Source organism: Grus americana, chromosome 1, assembly GCF_028858705.1.
Source record: "Grus americana isolate bGruAme1 chromosome 1, bGruAme1.mat, whole genome shotgun sequence".
Lineage (NCBI taxonomy): Eukaryota > Metazoa > Chordata > Aves > Gruiformes > Gruidae > Grus > Grus americana.
In genome coordinates this window covers 80671839-80688103 of record NC_072852.1, presented here as the reverse complement: position 1 = coordinate 80688103, position 16265 = coordinate 80671839, and the positions used below count along the sequence as shown (strand labels likewise).

Below are 16265 nucleotides of genomic sequence, written 5' to 3'. Positions count from 1 at the left end.
ACTTTAAACAAAGAAGCTGTGTCATACTTTTGTGATAGTTGTCCAAGGCTTGGAAGGGGAAAGCATTGCGTCTCTAATGGATTGAATGTAAATGCTGGCTATCGACACCCTAAATATTAAGTAATTTTTTCCTATTTATATATTTGACAGGCAAACTGACATAGCCTTCATTAAGCGCTCTAGATACTCTTGTAGGTTATAAATATTTATGGCAAGAGATTCACAATGTGAACAGGCCCTATATGTGCTCCATGTGGACAGAACTTGGTCTGAACACAGTGATGGTGTTTGCAAGTAGAAATGAGCTTGTTGTCGTTTCTCCTTTTGCTTATGTTCTCCTGTGAGACAGTTATGAAAATAGGGTGGGTGTTTTGTCTCCTGGTGATTATCTTGCTACAGCCCTTTCTATTTCAATATAATTGGCACAGTCCCCCACCAGTTTTGAAATGGAGTCAAACCTACCCATCTGTGATAGAACAGGAATACTGTGATACCTTTTCCTGTTTAATTTATAATATGGTTTTAAGAACATTCTATTCAAAGTGTAGGTTAAAAGAAGTGATGGTTTAGTTAGTAATACTTTGTTTCCTTTGCAAAATGTTATAAACTATTTGGAGAAAGAAGCATGTCAGTTTAAAAGATGGAATGCTTTCTGAGCTTCATTATTTATACAGAGAGAACAATAAGAAAATGTTTCTAATATAAACAGACATGGAAAATGGCAACATTCGTACAGATTTTTTTAGTATCTTGTTACAGGATCACATTACCTAAATAGAATTACTCCCTCGTGATATAATCAATGTGGCAGAAATGGGATTATAGTTTTAATTCTGTTTATGAGGGCCATGTGTGAGCTCTTGATGTCAGATTTGAAAAGTAATCATATTTGAGACAGAAAATCTTAATCAACTAGCTATATAATTTTGCTTAATCAAAAATCATTTTTTTTCCTTCTCTGTGATACTGAAATGTAATTTTCTCCTTTATATTTTTCCTCTTACTCCTCCCCCCACAACCTGTTCCCAGAGGAAAAACAGTTTGCATGTTGGTTTGTTTTTTTCTCCCCTGCCCATTGTCAGAGTTCAGACTTCTGGAAGGTGGCTGATATGTTTGCTCTGGAAGTTAAGAGTATGTGGAAAGTAACAGAAATGTCAGGTGTCATAGCATTTCAGACGTTTTTCCTTTGTTGTTCTGTCAAAGCAGTGAATAAAACTCTTACTTGTATGCATAGTATTAGTGTTAATTAAAATGTTAACATTTTGGAAATCCAAGAATCCTCTTGTCCACGCATGGATTAATAGAATAGGAATACTAAGAATAATAGAAGCGTCGGAATTTGTAAACCTTGTAGTGACTCTTATTATGTCCATTTGGAAAATGCACTGGTGGTGTAATAACTCAGAAACTTAACTGAGGCTCAACAGTTAGCCTTTACCCTGTAGATAATGGTAAAAACACATAAGTAAAATAATTCCAAGTTGGGTGGGTTTGTGTTTATGGGTTTGTTTTTCTTTTGGATTACCAGAAATAAGTCATACTCAGTATGAAAAAGACCAGATTGTTCACCTTTTTCCAGGGACCCTGCATGTTTGTGTGTTTTGTTTTGGTTTTTTGTTTGGGGTTTTTTTTTGGGGGGGAATGGGGTGGGGTGGGTTTTTTGTTTGGTTGTTGGTGTAGGTTTTTTTCTTTTACGTGTCACTACATCTAATGTAAGCCTGCTGAAGATTTGACATTAATAGTGCTGGGATTTGAGTGTTTCTGAGAGTTAAAAAAAATAAATCATGTAGGTCCAACTTTGTTTCAAAAAAAAAATCAAATGTGCAATAACTTTCAACATTCTTGAAGTTTGTGCACATCTTTCCATATCCTTTAAAAACAGTCCTTAAGTGTTCATTTGCACTAGAATTGTTATTTATTATATTAATCTGTAGTAAACTTAATAGTCTAAAGAATTTGACTGTTTACAATGCAATTTTGGTTTAAGAACTTTTTCCTTTGGCTGATGGAAGGATGTTTTAAACTTGCACTGTGAGAATTTTCTTATAAAATTATTTTTTAGTTCGGTATGAATCCTTCATATTTTTGCAAAATTGTTGATACTGTCTTGTCTTGAAGAAAGTATTTTACCTGCATGAGAAACAAAATCTGTGAAATTATTTTACTAGTTGGAGGTACAGCTTATTTTATTCTCAATGTTTGTTATGATGGATTAACTGACAAAGATGCCATTCACAGAGCTTGGTCTGGAAAGTATGCCACAAAGAAATCATTGGATAGCTGATAGGTTCTTTGTTGAAGAATTGCAGAGAAGTGGGGATGAAAATATGATAAGCCTTTGAGGCAGAGGCAGCACTGCTGCTCCCCCCACTCCAAATCATTCCCACTATTATGTCCCAGCTGAGGGCTGTCACTTACTTTTGTGGTGCACTTGCCAGTGCTGGCAACATTTTCTGTTTTATAGGTCATTCTGTCCTCCAGTCAGGTCTTTTGTGCTAAATTCTGTGTTTGTGCTTTACAGCAACTTCCTGGTAGTGCTTCAAAAATCTAAACAAACAAAACCCCCAACCACAAAACAGAACAAATAAATTAAAAAGTTGTTTTGTTTTTTACTTGATGAGACAAACTGACAGACTTAAGAAATATTTTTTAACTAGTAGGCATGCAAGCTCAGATAAATTGCTGAAAGTCATCTAAGGGTAGCTCAGCACCTATGAACTTCTTGTCAATGTGGAAAAAGGCTTTGTTAGTTTAAAGGTAAACCAGTGTGCTGCTGCTCGGGGTGTGGATTTTTTTTTTGTCCATGTGGAACTGTTAGCAGTCAGGGTGAGACCCCTTGGCTGGGGCTATTCCCACACAATGTCTTCCAGTCTAACTAGGGTCCTCCAGCTATGGAGGCAAGTGGTGACTGAGGGCAAATGCTCCCAGGCCACTAAACTGGATGTGCGCTCCCAAACATGCGTGCTGTCCAGGCTGGAGCAGCTCATGAGCTGTGATCATTCCAGACTAGCAACAAACTTTGGAGCATTCCCGTCTCAGCTTGCCACGGTGAACAAGGTCTGTTTTGCAGCTTTTAGCCTTCCTAGGCTTTGGGAAATGGGCTGCCTCTCTCACAGCATGACAACATTGTGTCTCTGTGCTCTAATTTAGCGGAAGGACTTAAGGAATGCACACTCTTTCAGCAGCTTCATGAGGGATATGATAGAAGCTTTTGGTTTGTTTTCTTACTGTTAGACAAGCTCTGTAGAAAATGATGACACCAGAAGGTGTGAAGGGTAGTGTTTTGTTTCAGTGTGATCAGGTCGTCTTATCTGTCATCATATGGCTTCAAGTTTAGATTGCAAAATATCATCCCTATTTAGATGTGGGACTCTAATTGGTGCAGTACAGCAAAACAAGATTTCTTTTTCCGCAGGAGCGAAGGTGCACGCTTGGGAGAACTGTCAGAAACATACCTTGCAGACAGGGGATACTTTGCAGCAGTCTACATGCATACTAACTTTTTCATTGAACAGATTGTGTCGATTTAAGCAGGGGTGTTTCCATTAGAACTAGGGAAGTATTGCCAATGTGCGTGGAACTGGTATGACTTCATCTGCAGTGCTGTGTGTTATTCTGACAACTGTTTGAGAAACTGGGAGAATGTTGAAGGAAGGTTATAAGGACACCTGAGGAAATGGGAAGTGTAATGTTGAGGTTCTGCAGACATTAATATGGATCGTGGTGCTACTTGGTCACACATCCCTTCGAGCCTTCCTGCTTTCCAGAGTCCGCTGCTGGCCCAGGAAAGCATACTGTGCTGTCACCAGGTCACCTTTATTTTCCTGCCACTTTGTGGCTCCCTCTTGTAAGCAGCAGGGTAATGGAAGAAGGTGGTAGTGTTATATAGCAGTGGAGCTGCAAGCAGATGCCTGACTAGGGAGCATAGTGCTCTGCTCATCCTAGGCTGTTGTCAGCGACATAGATTCAGCATGTTAAGCTATAAAGATGTTAACTGCCAAAGCGGTGTGTTTTATCCCCATGAGAATGCCATGGAAAGAACTTCAGAGTAGGAGAGTCGATGCTACAGAAAGATGAGCCGAGTCATCCTTCCCTTGCTGAGACAGTGGATCCATGTGAGTGTGCTACCTAACACTGAGAAGAGACATGCTGTGATAATTTGGAAATCATCAGCTGCTGGCTCTATGGCTCTGTTGCCAACAGGATGATTTGGCTGGCGATGCCTGCCACTCAAAGTTATTTGCCTGTGATATGCTGGAGTATTTGGTGTACTTCAGTCATGTGCGTTTTTGCTATTTTCTGCCAGGTCTGTTGGCTTTTTATGCCTGGACCTGGTATTTCTATCCTTCCTTGTACTGCATTTTCCCCCTCCTCTCATTCTCTTGCCTCCATCTGTCTAGCTCTTTAGTAAAATAAATTTTTTTCCTGTTATTCAGCAGGCCAAAGGATGACTTACTGCCTTTGTACCAGCTAGTCTTGCAGGATGTCTTGGTCTCCAAAGTTCCTATCTGGCCAAAGGTCTGCAAAACTAACAGTGGAAGCTTGGTGTGGAATCCAAGTGCCATTGTTGCTGCTTGGTGTCTTTGCTTTTGCACTGATGTTGTTACTGATCTCATTCACTGGCAAGCCTGACTGTTCTGTGACCTTTTGAGTTACAGTCTGAACAGTGTTGGATGGCTGTAGTATGTGGAACACAGTTTAGGTTAGCTGAGGAGAAAAGGTACTTTCTGACAAGCTTGGGCTGCCTCATGCTTGTTTAGTAATGTCCTGGCTGCCTGCTGTGTCCTGCAAGTATATTTGTGAGAACAAGAAGATTCAGAGAGAAGCAAGCTCTTCATTCACAGTGAAGGTGGAATGGGTCTACTGTCAGTTCATTAGTTTTCTTAAAAAAAAAAAAAAAAAAAGTGTGGAATAAATCAGGAAAGATGCTGTGATGGAGCACTTGGTGCAAAATCCTGCTGCTTGCTGTGCTGAAACTCTTACATATTTTCTTGTGATTTTTTTTTTGTTTGTTTGAAAATATGAACCATCTCTGTATAAGTTTCTTGAGGCTGGCTTGCATGCTTTTTTTGGAAGTTTATTTTCATTTGCAATTTGCCTTTCTGATTTGATACAAGTCTCCGGGGCTTTTATTCCCAATGCTGCCTCGATCTTTTCCCTCTTGCTCCTCCAAACTGAGCAGCAAAACTTAAACATTCACAGATAACATAACACAGCATTCCTTATAAGCATAAGCAATAATGAAGAAATTTGAAACCTGGGGAGTGAAGGGAGAGTCCTCACAACTGACTGTGCCAGAACCCTTTGTGTCCATCCAGAGAGTTTTCTTATTTTCTTGTGTTGGCTCTCTGTGGGACATCTTGGGAGTGGGGAGGATTGTCTTACATACAAGGAGTTTTGTGTATAGAATGGTTTTGAGGAGGTTGCAATTAATGCTCTTTGCTGGTTATCCATACCCATTTATCTACTTTTCCTTCTCTTGTGGGCTGAATGTGGGTGCATGTCATTCGGTCAAGGCATCTGGAATCTTTCATGCTTACTGTGCGTCATCCAGGACAGCGTGTATTTGCTTGGCATATCTCATCACTGCATCTCCTCTTTTCCAGTCTTCATGTTTGCCATCCTCGTGGCAGTGTGCTTGGCAGTATCAATTCACCTACAGATGTTCAGAGTTCTTCAGCCAGACTTTTAAAAGACAGGGAGTTTTATCTTCCCAGCTCAAGGACATCTCCCATTGTTACAATCCATGGGTTTCTTACCAGTGGACTCCTGCATGGGTATTTCCTTCCACAATACTGGCTGGGCCACACTGGGATTCTGGGGCAGGTTGCCACAACTTACAGTGGCCACCTCCTAGTCTGGCAGATCCTGTTCCTAAATTGGAGGTTCACAAGCAACTGGTTCAACTAATTTGTCAAAGCTGATGCAGTCTTCCCCTTCCTTGGTGCGCTAGTACTTACATTGATCTGATTTTGTTCTGAACTGTTTCTGGATGATGGCTGGCTAAAAACTACTTTTTGGCAGGTGGGTGGAGAGCATGGTAGCCTTCTGCTGGTATAGCTCCCTGCATCGTCTCGCTGTGGTATGGGACAAGTGTGAGCACCAACGCAAAAGAGAAGTTGGGAACCAACAGCTGAAAGTGGAGCTGGGGGAAAGGATGTGGCTGCAGTCGCATCTTGAGCAGATCTAGCAGGCTGCCAGTGGAAGGGGGGAGAGCTGCTCCCCCTTCCAACTCCCTGCTGCTTGCCTTATGTTAGTTTTGGAGTTTGCTGGACCACTTCTTGAGGCGATTCAACTCATTAACCCAGTCAAACATTTCACTGACGTAATGATTTGAATCAGCTTGGGGAGGGGCCCTTAACTAAGTGAGGGGGTAGAACAGCATTGCTGGGTGTTGGGAATAAGAAAAAAGGGTTTGGGGAAAATGAGACAAAGCTAATTGCTTTAACCAGGCTAAATTCCACGTCAGTGAAAGAGAATGAGCATGTTGAAGGTAACACTGACCTCCTGGCACCCAGAGGTGTCATGGATCATTGAAAGTGGAAAGGGAGCAAGCAGGAACTTGTGGAAAAGGCCTCTGGACTAGTTAAAGAAAAACAGGACAAATTCTGACAGCTTGAAGTAGTCACTTAAAAAGACATTGAAAAACATTTGTAGCTGGTAAAGTGATCTTTTTACATTGATTCATCACTTTGCATCCTGTGGGCCACAGCATTTTTAAGCCAGTATCAGACGCTCACAAATCAGATGTACAAAGCAAGACTTAAGTAGACAAGTGTTAGGACTTAAGTATCTTGGGGATTAGCAACTTTTAGTGTGCTAGGGAGAGAGACAAGAGCTGTATCCAAGAGAAATATTTGATACAAGTACTGAAGTTTGATGGTGAGGAGAAGGATGCTGGTGTAGAATTCTAAAGGTAATGGCCAGATTTTACTATAGAATGTGGTAAGCTTAGGGAAGGTGTGTGCCATGTGAATATCAGAGTTAAGAAGCAGTTAGGCGCAATGACCCACTATTGGCAGGAGTTTCTTATTATTTAAATTATTTTTGTTGCATTTCAAATGTGTTAAACTTTAGTTTTTGTAACTTTTGTGTTCTCTAAGCAAATGTTTGTTTTTGCTGGTGGACACAAAAAAGCTTATTTTATAAGCATAGCTTTTACTCTGTATTGGGTACTTTAATTAGAAGAATAAACTACACGTAGATCTCTTGGGATACAGGACATGGTAATATTCACTACGTTTTCAGTTATTAATTTCTGATGAATGTTTTTTCTTTTACTTTTAAAAATGTGTACTTCAATGTATTATTGTTTGTTGCAGTTAAAATACATATTTTTATGATGTCTATAGAAAGGAAAATAGATATAAAGAGTACAGCTTTGACTACTTAAATAATCTGACTTGTATCTCTTTGCCCTGTTATAACTTACACTGCAAAATAGTTGCCTAGCTTTGAAAGGAGTTTCTCATGGACTTCTTCCCTTAGGCTATTAGTATAGTTCATAACTGCATTATTCAAGAAAGCCATCTTTTCAGTGTCTTGTGCTTCTTTTAAAGTGAGTTATATGGGGCAGGATGGGATCTTCTGCCACAATTTTCCTTTTAGCGTTGCTGTTTGAGTCAAGTAAATGGCAAAGATGATACTAGGTACTAATGCTGCCAACTTCAGTAATTGGTTTTTATATGATATTGAAGCCTTCGTGTTTTCTGGGTAGGGTTGGAGGGGGTGGGGGAACAAACCTGGTTTTTATTATTTTGGTGATGCGTGCTTCATTCCCGAATGTTGCAACAAGTTGGAAAGCCTAATGTACCAATCTACCAGCCCTGCAGAATGTGTTACCAGTTGTGGCTTTGAATTGATCTGCATGAAACTACGCATCCTAAGTGTAGCTGTGTTTCTTCTGAGCTGTCATTCAAATAACTCGTGTCATTCATGAAAAGGACGTTTTCTCCAGTCCTTTCTCAGCCAGATCTGAGCTCCAGCAAGGAGTGAATAACCTATGCGATGCAGTTGTGTTAGGCTCAGCAGTGCCTTCAGGCCTCGGTGATTACACTTGACATGCCTGGTGTTCCAATTCAGTGCATGCTGTGTGCATGGGTACTCTGCTCCGTGTTGCACATAATAATGGAACCTGTACTCATTTGTGCGTGGATTTACCTTTTTTCAAATGCTGGGCATGCTGTCTTATTAGAGAGAGCAGTTGGCTGCACACTTTCCTATGGTGCACTAGATGACGTTGAGCTGACTATTAACTAGATTTTTCAGGTTACTTTAAAAAGTATGGGGGTTATTGCACGTCTGTTTTTTTACTGCTTTCAGTTTATTGAATACTTTTTTCTGAAAAATGCCATCATTATAAGCAACCTACACTTCAAGAAACTCTACTGTAATTAATTTTAAATCTTTTAGGAGGTGGGAAATTATGCAAGGAAGGGAAGGAGATAGCAAAGTAAGGTAATAAACCTACTTAATGTAAGGATTGTGCTTTTTAATTTAAAGAAGTCTACCCCTTCTCCATGGAAAGATAATCTCTAAACTGAATGTTTTGCTGCACAATAAAAAAATCACTTTTTGGAAGGCGGAATACAAATTTATCATTATTAAAAACAACAAAGCTTCCCCCTTCCCCTCATCTCAGTAATTTTCTATCTAAAGATTGTCATAAATCAATTTATATTCAGTGTTTCTAAAATTAGGATGACAGCCTAAACAATTTCTCTTTTTTTTTCCTTAAAAAAAAGAAAGTAAAAAGCTTCCAAACATACATAGTAGAACTTGTTCATTTGGAGGTAGATTAAGGAACTTTTTAGTTCCTTCAGCTTCTCACAATACACATGTGGTAGTGTCTTTGATAAACAGTTTTGTGGTAATGAGGGGAGTAGTCTGATTTTGGAAACTAGCTTTTGAATTTTTTGAAGTGTGTGTTAGTGTTTCTAATTTCAGTGCAAGTTTCTCATACCAGGAACTGTATCTTTTCTGGCAGTGTAGCCCTTGACATTATTCAACCATGCACATCTTTGGTTCTATAAATGTAAGCCTTTTGGTTCAGAGATATATCCTGCCAGAAGTTTAAAGTACCCACGTATGCTGATAAATAAATCTGCAAGATTTTTGTTAAATTTGTGGGGCGACAGGTAGAGGAGCATTTAGTATGCCAATCATAGTATGTATCTAAATGCTGCTGTACAGCTCTGTTGCTACAGTGCCGGAAAACACAGGGAAAGGTAGAAATGTTTTCTGATAGTGGGTTTAAAAGGATGTGATTGTCTGCTTTATACAATTGTAGTATTTTTCTTAACCTTTTGTTAAAGTAGGAATGAGGCTGGAATTTTCATAATGTTATATACAGCTTGTGGTTAAGGACAATTAAACAGCCATATTACATTTAAGAAACTATCTGTTTTCATGGTTACTACTTTTCATTAGTCGTCTTGGGTGTTGTGTGTAAAAAAAAAAAAAAAAAAAAAAAATTAAAAAAATACAGATCATGCAAACTGGTAGATTAAGCAAATAAAGCATATAAAATAATGACTCTGTGCTAGACAACTAAACAGGAGTGGTAGAGCTGAGTTTGAAAGACCTCAGTGTTGTCCACTCCTGTAGATTTATTTTTCTCCCTACCTCCTCATACCAATGTCAACGCTCTAAAGCAGCATTCATCTCATGCTGTGCAATGAATTTTGTATTTGTATGTATTATATGTAAAATGTCCGAGATAGATAATTTTGGAGAGTATAAACACACAGGTGGCTTTGATAGCTTGACACAAATTATGCTTCTATAGAAGTAGGGGGTGTATATTACTAAATTCTAGCAAAAAAAAAAAAAAAAAGCTTTGCTCAGGTGGGCCAATACTGACTGCTTAGAGAACTGCTTTACCCTTGTCTTTCAGATTCTTATTTAAGCATCCTTCTCCACAGAACAGTGTCATTCGGGCACTTCAAACCTCAGTTTTCTTTATTCTCTCCCTTCTTCTTTAATCTTATTTTAATAATGCACAACCCAGAATAATGAGCTACCCATTACGAAGTTACCATCTTGAGTTGTAGCACTGTTGAAAGGCTTCACGTTGGTGCTTTTTAGTCAAACTTCAAAACGTTCCCCCACCTTCTTTAAGTTTTTTAAAAAAATTCTTAAATTAGTAGTTATGGCCTGATGCACCATCATAGTGGAAGTTATACTTAATATAAGTGGTGTTAATGCATCTGTCTGTCCCCCCACCCCTTATTTCTCCCATTTAAAGCTGCCCCACTGTTGCTGTATGCGAACCGACGTGATCTGCGACTGGTGGATGCTGCAAACGGGAAGGAGAACGCCACGGTCATTGTGGGTGGCTTAGAGGATGCAGCAGCAGTGGACTTCGTGTTTGTAAAGGGGTTGATATACTGGAGTGATGTAAGTGAAGAAGCCATTAAACGAACAGAATTCAATAAATCTGGGAGTGTACAAAATGTGGTCATTTCTGGACTTCTGTCACCTGATGGGCTGGCATGTGACTGGCTGGGAGAGAAATTATACTGGACAGATTCTGAAACAAATCGGATTGAAGTTTCTAATTTAGATGGATCACTGAGAAAAGTTTTGTTTTGGCAAGAATTGGATCAACCCAGAGCAATTGCCTTAGATCCTGCAAGAGGGTAAGTCTTTGTTAAAACAAAATAATTACAAATATTAAACCTTCTGCTGCTTCTTGTTTGTTGAATGATTTTAAATAAGCAATAGTACTGTTACCAAAATTATCCGAAACCATGTTGCGTTATTTGCTTCTCTTTTTAGTAGTGTGTTTTGAAAACAATTTGCGCTTCTGAAATTGCATTCATATTGGTTTGTGAAAAGCTAGGAACCATCATATGTTTAAAAAAAGTACTAGAAACTTATTTTGGCAGTAGTGCAAAAGATGAACAGAAATGGAGAAATCCGATATAAACTGCTTGAAAGGCCATCAGCTGCCTGTGGACAGGCTTGTGCCTCTCTGCAGTGTCAAGTAATGGAATTTTTTTGAGCTTTGTTGTTGGTATTTATGCTTTATTGAAACAGCAGAAGAAATGAGACAAATCAATACACTGTATTAATAGCAATTTGAGACGTGTTTTAGCACTTAACCAGAAAATTTACAGAAGTGTTCCCCTCCCCCACCCTTCAGGGAACTTTTGTTTTAAACTGTGTTTTGGCTTAGCCCATTCTAGAACAGGTCTAGTTCTTCTCAGCTCTCATTTCAGTCCCTGGATGTGACTTAAAGTATAATCTTTTTGTTCTGCTCTTGGGACAAAGCTGTTGTTGCCAGAAAGTGAAAGACTAAATGAATATCCTTGATGCTGTGTAATCTTTTGATAGATTTTTCAATCTGTAGTCTAGATCTTATTTGTAATATCTTTTTTTTTCCTGAACAAGCATGAAAATAAATCTGTTGTACTGCCATTTTGCATATTTTTTTCAGTCAACTTTTTGAAGGGGGAAGAAATCAATGCATTGTTTCTTTGGAAAGATGAGAGTTGGTTTAGCTGCTTGCAGCTTCTTTACATTATAATTTTTTGAACTTGCTTGTTTGGGTCTTTTTCTCCAAAAGAAGAAAGTCACTTTGTAAAACATGGCTTCTTTCCTGAACTTCATAGAAATATCATATCTTGAATATTTTCTTCCACAGTTTCAATAGGTCTTTGACAATATATAAACAGGAAAGATGTTTCTTTTGCATTACTTATATTTCCAGTTTTGGAAATAAAAAAAAGGATGAATTTATGTTTTTCCTATCTCTTTACAACTTATAAATTGGAGTCAATGATAGCATTAGTTTTATTAGATTCTAAAACCATTTACGAATGCAAGGAAAGATATAACGCTCATGTCCCTTCCACCCACCATCGCAAAACTGAGAGAGAAAAGGCAGGAAAAACACAATTGAAGTGGGTTTGATTTGGCTTGTAACCAGAGAGTCTGAGATTCTTGTTAGGAAAACACACTGTTGTCCAGCCAACTGGCCTTTTTTAGAAGAGTATTTGTATTTTACAAATATGTACAGTAATATGCTTAGTGATCAAAACTAGATGATTGCGTACTTTTGCACTCTTTCATAATACTTTACATGAAGAGGAAACTACAAAAAGAAAAACGAAATAGATCAAAGGTAAAGTGAACTCATAACTTTTTCCATACTGATGATCTGTTAAAGCAGTAGGAGTAAACACTTCAATATGCCTAGATTTAAAACAAAACAACTCAAACAACACCAACCCTCCCTTCCCCAAAACAAACAAAAAAACCCCAACCAAAACAAAAAAACCTTCCAACAACTGTAATTGAAGGACAAAATATTTTTTTTCTTCTAAATCTTTGTAGAGGTCGCTCTTTCTGAGTTGTTATTTGAAGGGTATGTTTTAGCAAGGTAATACAGTAATATATCTGCTTTCTGTCTTACCATATTGCAGTTGCAAAAATTGCAATTCTTGTATGCAGTTTTATGACAGAAAACCTCTCAGCTTTTAATAAATCTGGTTACATTTCAGAATGGTCTCCAAAGCTTGAAACATAGGTGTAAGGGTGACATCAGCACAGGGATGTAAATAAATAAATAACTAATCCCCAAACTGTTCTTGTGGGCATACTTCTTTCACTAATATTTACATTTTTTTTAGCCCTGTAAATGTCTCGATTTCACACTGTAGCCTGGCAGACAGTGGTAGGAATAAGCCATAAAAGGATCTAATAACAGTTAATAAAATCTGAAACTTGGAAAAGCAAAACCCCTCTTATTTTCCTGCAGTCTAATCCATCTCCTATTATGCTTAGTTGATGGTTATTCCAGATACAGCTTTATAAACTCTTGCAATTCATGAAAAGAAATTATTTAGCAGCAAAATTTACACTAAGGTCATCATTACCCACAAGTTCAATTTTTCATTAAAGTTTAATTGTCAAATGTTGTTCTAAAGTAGCATACATCAAGTATTTCACAATGAAGTTGATTGAAGTACCAAAGTATGCGTCTGTTCTCTGCTTGTGTGTACACTTGTATTTGTTATATATATTTGTTGTACTGAAAACACGAGAATGCCTACTTTGAAATGAATGTGTAAAAGAACAGTATAAGCTAGCACAAATATGTAGTCATGATTAATGCATTTTCTTGTCAGCGTCCAACGTAGAAAAAATTAAAAGTTTTACCAACGCTCTGGTCTTCCTGGCAACCAATCTGCTGTAGGATACTCAACGGTTGTTCTCTGAAGGTCACTACTCAGTGCTGTTGTGATAGTTCGGAGGAATATGATTGGACTCTTTCAGAGCATGTTACGGCAACAGTTGGGGCGATTAAAGAATAACTGGTTTGGGTAGCCTTTGCTACTGCTGCCAAAACCATCTGTTAATTGTGTGCGAGGTTATATGTGTAACTGAAATACTGGAGTGGTAGTTAGGCTTGGTTTCCATGTCTGTTATCAATAATGAGAAATGCAATACATTTACTAATGGAAAATATTTCTCTGGTGGTAACTGAGACACAGCAGCCAAGTTGAATTTTTACTCTGGTGTTTTTGTCTAGGAAGCCATCACAATATAAAATGTCTAGACTCCTCTTGCTGGCCATCTCCTATATACATCTTGAGATTTGAGCTTCTCATTTCTCACGTTCATACACTACAAATTATTTTACTTTTTTCTGCTTTAGTTGTCTTGATACTTAGCAAAATATTGTGTGCGTACCAGGAGAGAGGAGAAGGGACCTCAGGTGAAGAGGAAGGGAATGGGGTTGCTTGTTCAGCCACCTTTTGAAGTGAGCAGGGGAGGGGGATTCAGGGCAGTTTCAAGGAAGGCTTCTTGGTCCTAGTCATCCTTTCTAAAACTGTTTACTCCTGACCTGTGTTAAACATCAGACCCTCTTAATAAGATCAGTAGCTGGGAATAACACATACTCTGACACTTTAATGTTGACTTATTGCCAGGGGAAGACAAGGTGTTAAACCACCAAGTGCAGGAGAGCACCAGGTTGAGGAACTGCTCACATGAAAGTTGAGCAAGTGGAAAAGAGGTTATTCTGCTTCAGCACTCAAGATGGAGGCGGCGCAGGGGGAAGGCATATCTATTCAGATTTTGAGCAAGCACTGCTTGAAAATGCAGTTTTGTATATTTGTACTACTATTTTCTTGGTGGTGGTTTTTTGTTGTGTTTTTTTTTTTTTTTTTTTTTTAATCTGTACAGCGCTCTTGCCATCAGGGAAAAGACTTCATTGCCATCGTTACAGTTCCCCAAAAATTACCTTTTAGACAACTTGATCAGCTTTCTTCATAAGAAGCACTATCAGAATGAACTGGCTTTTCTCACTTATCTAGATGTATTGTTGGCCACAAAGGGAATTTAAGTGCCTCCTAGAAGTGCTGACTAATTGCTTACTTTTCAGGACATGTTTTAAATCAAGTGACTCTCTAGAGTTACCTTAATTGTTAAACTCTTCTAAAGCTTTCAAGTTGTAAAAGTTTTCAGTTAATGAATGGAATTAGGGTACAAAGAGTTACAATGCTTTTTATGACAGCTGAAGTTGATTTCTGGATGAAGTACTTTGCATGTTGGGGAAGATCTTCAGATATAACACGTACCCCTCCCCTAGCAGACTTTTATGTTTTTCATGTAAAACCTTTGCAGGGAATACATATACTTCCTTTGTTTATGGACAGGTAATTGTAGTACAGGCCTTACATCTGCATATCATAACAAAACATTCATGGGAACTGGTAATATTTGTTGCCGAGTGGTAGATGTTATACAACAATATAAGGAAAGGAAATTGGACAATTCTAATAACAATTACAGTGTCTTTGATTTGAGGAAAAAAAAATTAAAAATGAAAAATTCAGAATTTCTTTGTAAATTTTTTTGTAAATTCACCCTTTCAGTGAAGGGTTTTTTGTTTGTGTGCAAGTGAGTGTTATCTAAAATGGCACCTTAGGTGTAAATTCCCCAAATAATGCAAGCAACCGAATGCTTTGCTTCATAGCTTCTCTTGTCTAATGCCACCTCTCCCTTGAGCAGATTGCTTCTGGCTGAAAATCTGGTGCTTCTCTGCTGATACTGACATATTTCACAGACAGCAGATTAGTGCACTCGGCTAATCATTTGCTGTATAGCCTGGCCTGTGCAACAAGGAGTTAATTTGGAGGTTTTATAGGTGACTTATATGCAAGTCAGTAAAGTTTAAGCTGATAGGAATTCTGCAGACTGCTTTGGTGTTGGCACATAGATTTAAAAGGTGTATTAAATCTTTCTTCACCTAAGGAGGCTCTGTTGATCAGAAGATGATGTTGGTTGCAAATACATCACTAAATTCTGGTAACAGCTAGAATATTAAACAAACCAAAATGTATTTTTTTGGTGACTTAAAGATAATGCAGCTAACACAAAAGATTGCAGTAGTATTGCACAGGTTGTCCTGATGACACTGCAGCAGGAGCAGCCTACGTTGGCTCTTGAGCTGCACGTAACTCTTGAAAGTTCTGAAATGCAGCACTGGTGTCGCTGGTAGCTGGATGACCCTAGCATAGGGACTGTTAGGTGACCTGAATCTCTAGGCATGGGAGACTACCCATCAGAGAATATTGTCAAGGCCAGGATTACTGCATGATTCAAAACCCAACAGCATGCAAAGCAGTGCTTCATCCTGCAAGAGGCTAGCATGGCATCTGAAATGTCTTTGCCATCTACTGCCCCAGAACTACCATAGCTCCCTTTGCTTCTGAAGTATAAGGTGTTTGGGGTTTGGCTCTTGGTCCTTTGTGGCTTCTGGGAACAAGATCAGACACTATTAACTTACTGTAATAGTGCTGAATATTAACTCTAGGGTTTTGGGTGGGTTTTTTTGTTTGCTTGTTTTGTTTTAATCTCATCGATAGTCTGTTCATCTTGAAAGGTTCTTTCACAAAACTTTGCAAGGCTTGTTTGAGGCTTGTCATGTATGGTTCATGTGATGCTGGTTTCCAGTCCAGTGCTAGGATATTTCCATGTGGCTAGATGCTAAAATTGCGAAGGTGTTATTTTATTGCACAGCTCAAAATGTTAATTTCTTTCTCCTCCTCTCTTTTTGCATCATCTGTAGGAGGAGGTGAAGGAAGGTAACCAGAAAGTAACCAGAAACCCACATATTTAAAACAGAGTGAAGGCTTGGATAGGTGACCTCTCTTGTAAATCTTGCTGTGCTGGTTTTAGGTGTTACTGCCTTTGACTGCCTATCCTCGCCCTACTACCAGAGGTTGCAAGGAACTCAGAGGAACATATTCACT

The 16265-nt window shown here is 38.6% G+C and overlaps 1 protein-coding gene across 3 annotated transcripts in view; it reads left to right on the top strand.

Annotated features, from left to right (window-relative positions):
- The window catches only part of LRP6 (LDL receptor related protein 6), a 127072-nt gene that overhangs the window by 5581 nt on the left and 105226 nt on the right, over positions 1-16265 (top strand). For all 3 annotated transcript variants that reach the window (XM_054822607.1, XM_054822603.1, XM_054822595.1), the window contains exon 2: positions 10247-10640. In XM_054822607.1, the coding sequence (XP_054678582.1) occupies positions 10247-10640 (394 nt within the window). The remainder of the gene's footprint in view (positions 1-10246; positions 10641-16265) is intronic.